We start from the raw sequence: 757 nt of genomic DNA, 5'->3' as shown, positions 1-757 counted from the left end.
TGTGTGTTTCTTTCAGATGACCAGAGGAAGGCAGAGCCTACCAGCAGGTGAGTGTACCTGTGCAGGAGCGTTCAGCTTCTGTATCAGAGATAGGTGTGGTCACATGTGTTGTTTGTGTGACAGGATGTGGGCGGAGCCTCAGCCTGGCCCATCCAGGTGTCAGCCCAGCAGACAGGGTTACTGTGGTTACTGCAGAGTCCTGTACAGGAACCTGGACCAGGTATGCACACACGTCACAGGAGAACCTGAACGTGCCCTTAGGTCATGTGACTCTCTGATCACGTCGTGTGTCTTTTTCAGCACCTGTCCAGTCTCAGACACCTGGATTCAGTCCGGGCGTCCTCCAGAGGCTCAGGGTCCACCTCCTCAGCAAGCGGCAGAAACAGACTGACGCTGCTGGAGCGCTTCCTCCAGGACGTTCTGCAGCACCACCCACATCGCTACGGCGACCCCAGGTAACCCACATAGATGCACCTGTGACAGTCTTAACCTGTGTGTTCACATGAAAGGGGCGGAGCTGGCATCATGTGACCAATCTGAAAGGGACATTTCACAGCTCATGTGACAGAACACGATCCCCGCGAGTGTCACCTGCTACAAACATGACACTATCAGAGGATTAAAACCCTACCAGTGAAATATTCTGAGAATTAATGTCTATGATTGCACACCAGTACTGTCACTGTCAGCTGATTAGACATGTGACCGTCCTGTCTCCGTGACAGCGAGCCGGCTAAACAAAAAGAGCTATTATAAG

The 757-nt window shown here is 52.4% G+C and overlaps 1 protein-coding gene across 3 annotated transcripts in view; it reads left to right on the top strand.

Moving 5' to 3' along the window:
- LOC102289720 overlaps positions 1-455 on the top strand; it is a gene marked incomplete at its 3' end in the record, with an annotated part of 7,626 nt that extends 7,171 nt beyond the window's left edge. For all 3 annotated transcript variants that reach the window (XM_042216251.1, XM_042216252.1, XM_005953690.3), the window contains 3 exon segments: positions 17-47; positions 124-220; positions 301-455. In XM_042216251.1, coding sequence (XP_042072185.1) covers positions 17-47; positions 124-220; positions 301-455 — 283 coding nt within the window.
- Positions 456-757: the final 302 nt, after the last annotated feature.

The sequence above is a fragment of the Haplochromis burtoni genome, unplaced genomic scaffold (assembly GCF_018398535.1).
Source record: "Haplochromis burtoni strain Fernald_Lab_line unplaced genomic scaffold, NCSU_Asbu1 Contig_983, whole genome shotgun sequence".
NCBI lineage: Eukaryota > Metazoa > Chordata > Actinopteri > Cichliformes > Cichlidae > Haplochromis > Haplochromis burtoni.
Note: the sequence above shows the minus strand (reverse complement) of the source record. Positions and strands in the feature narration are given on the sequence as shown.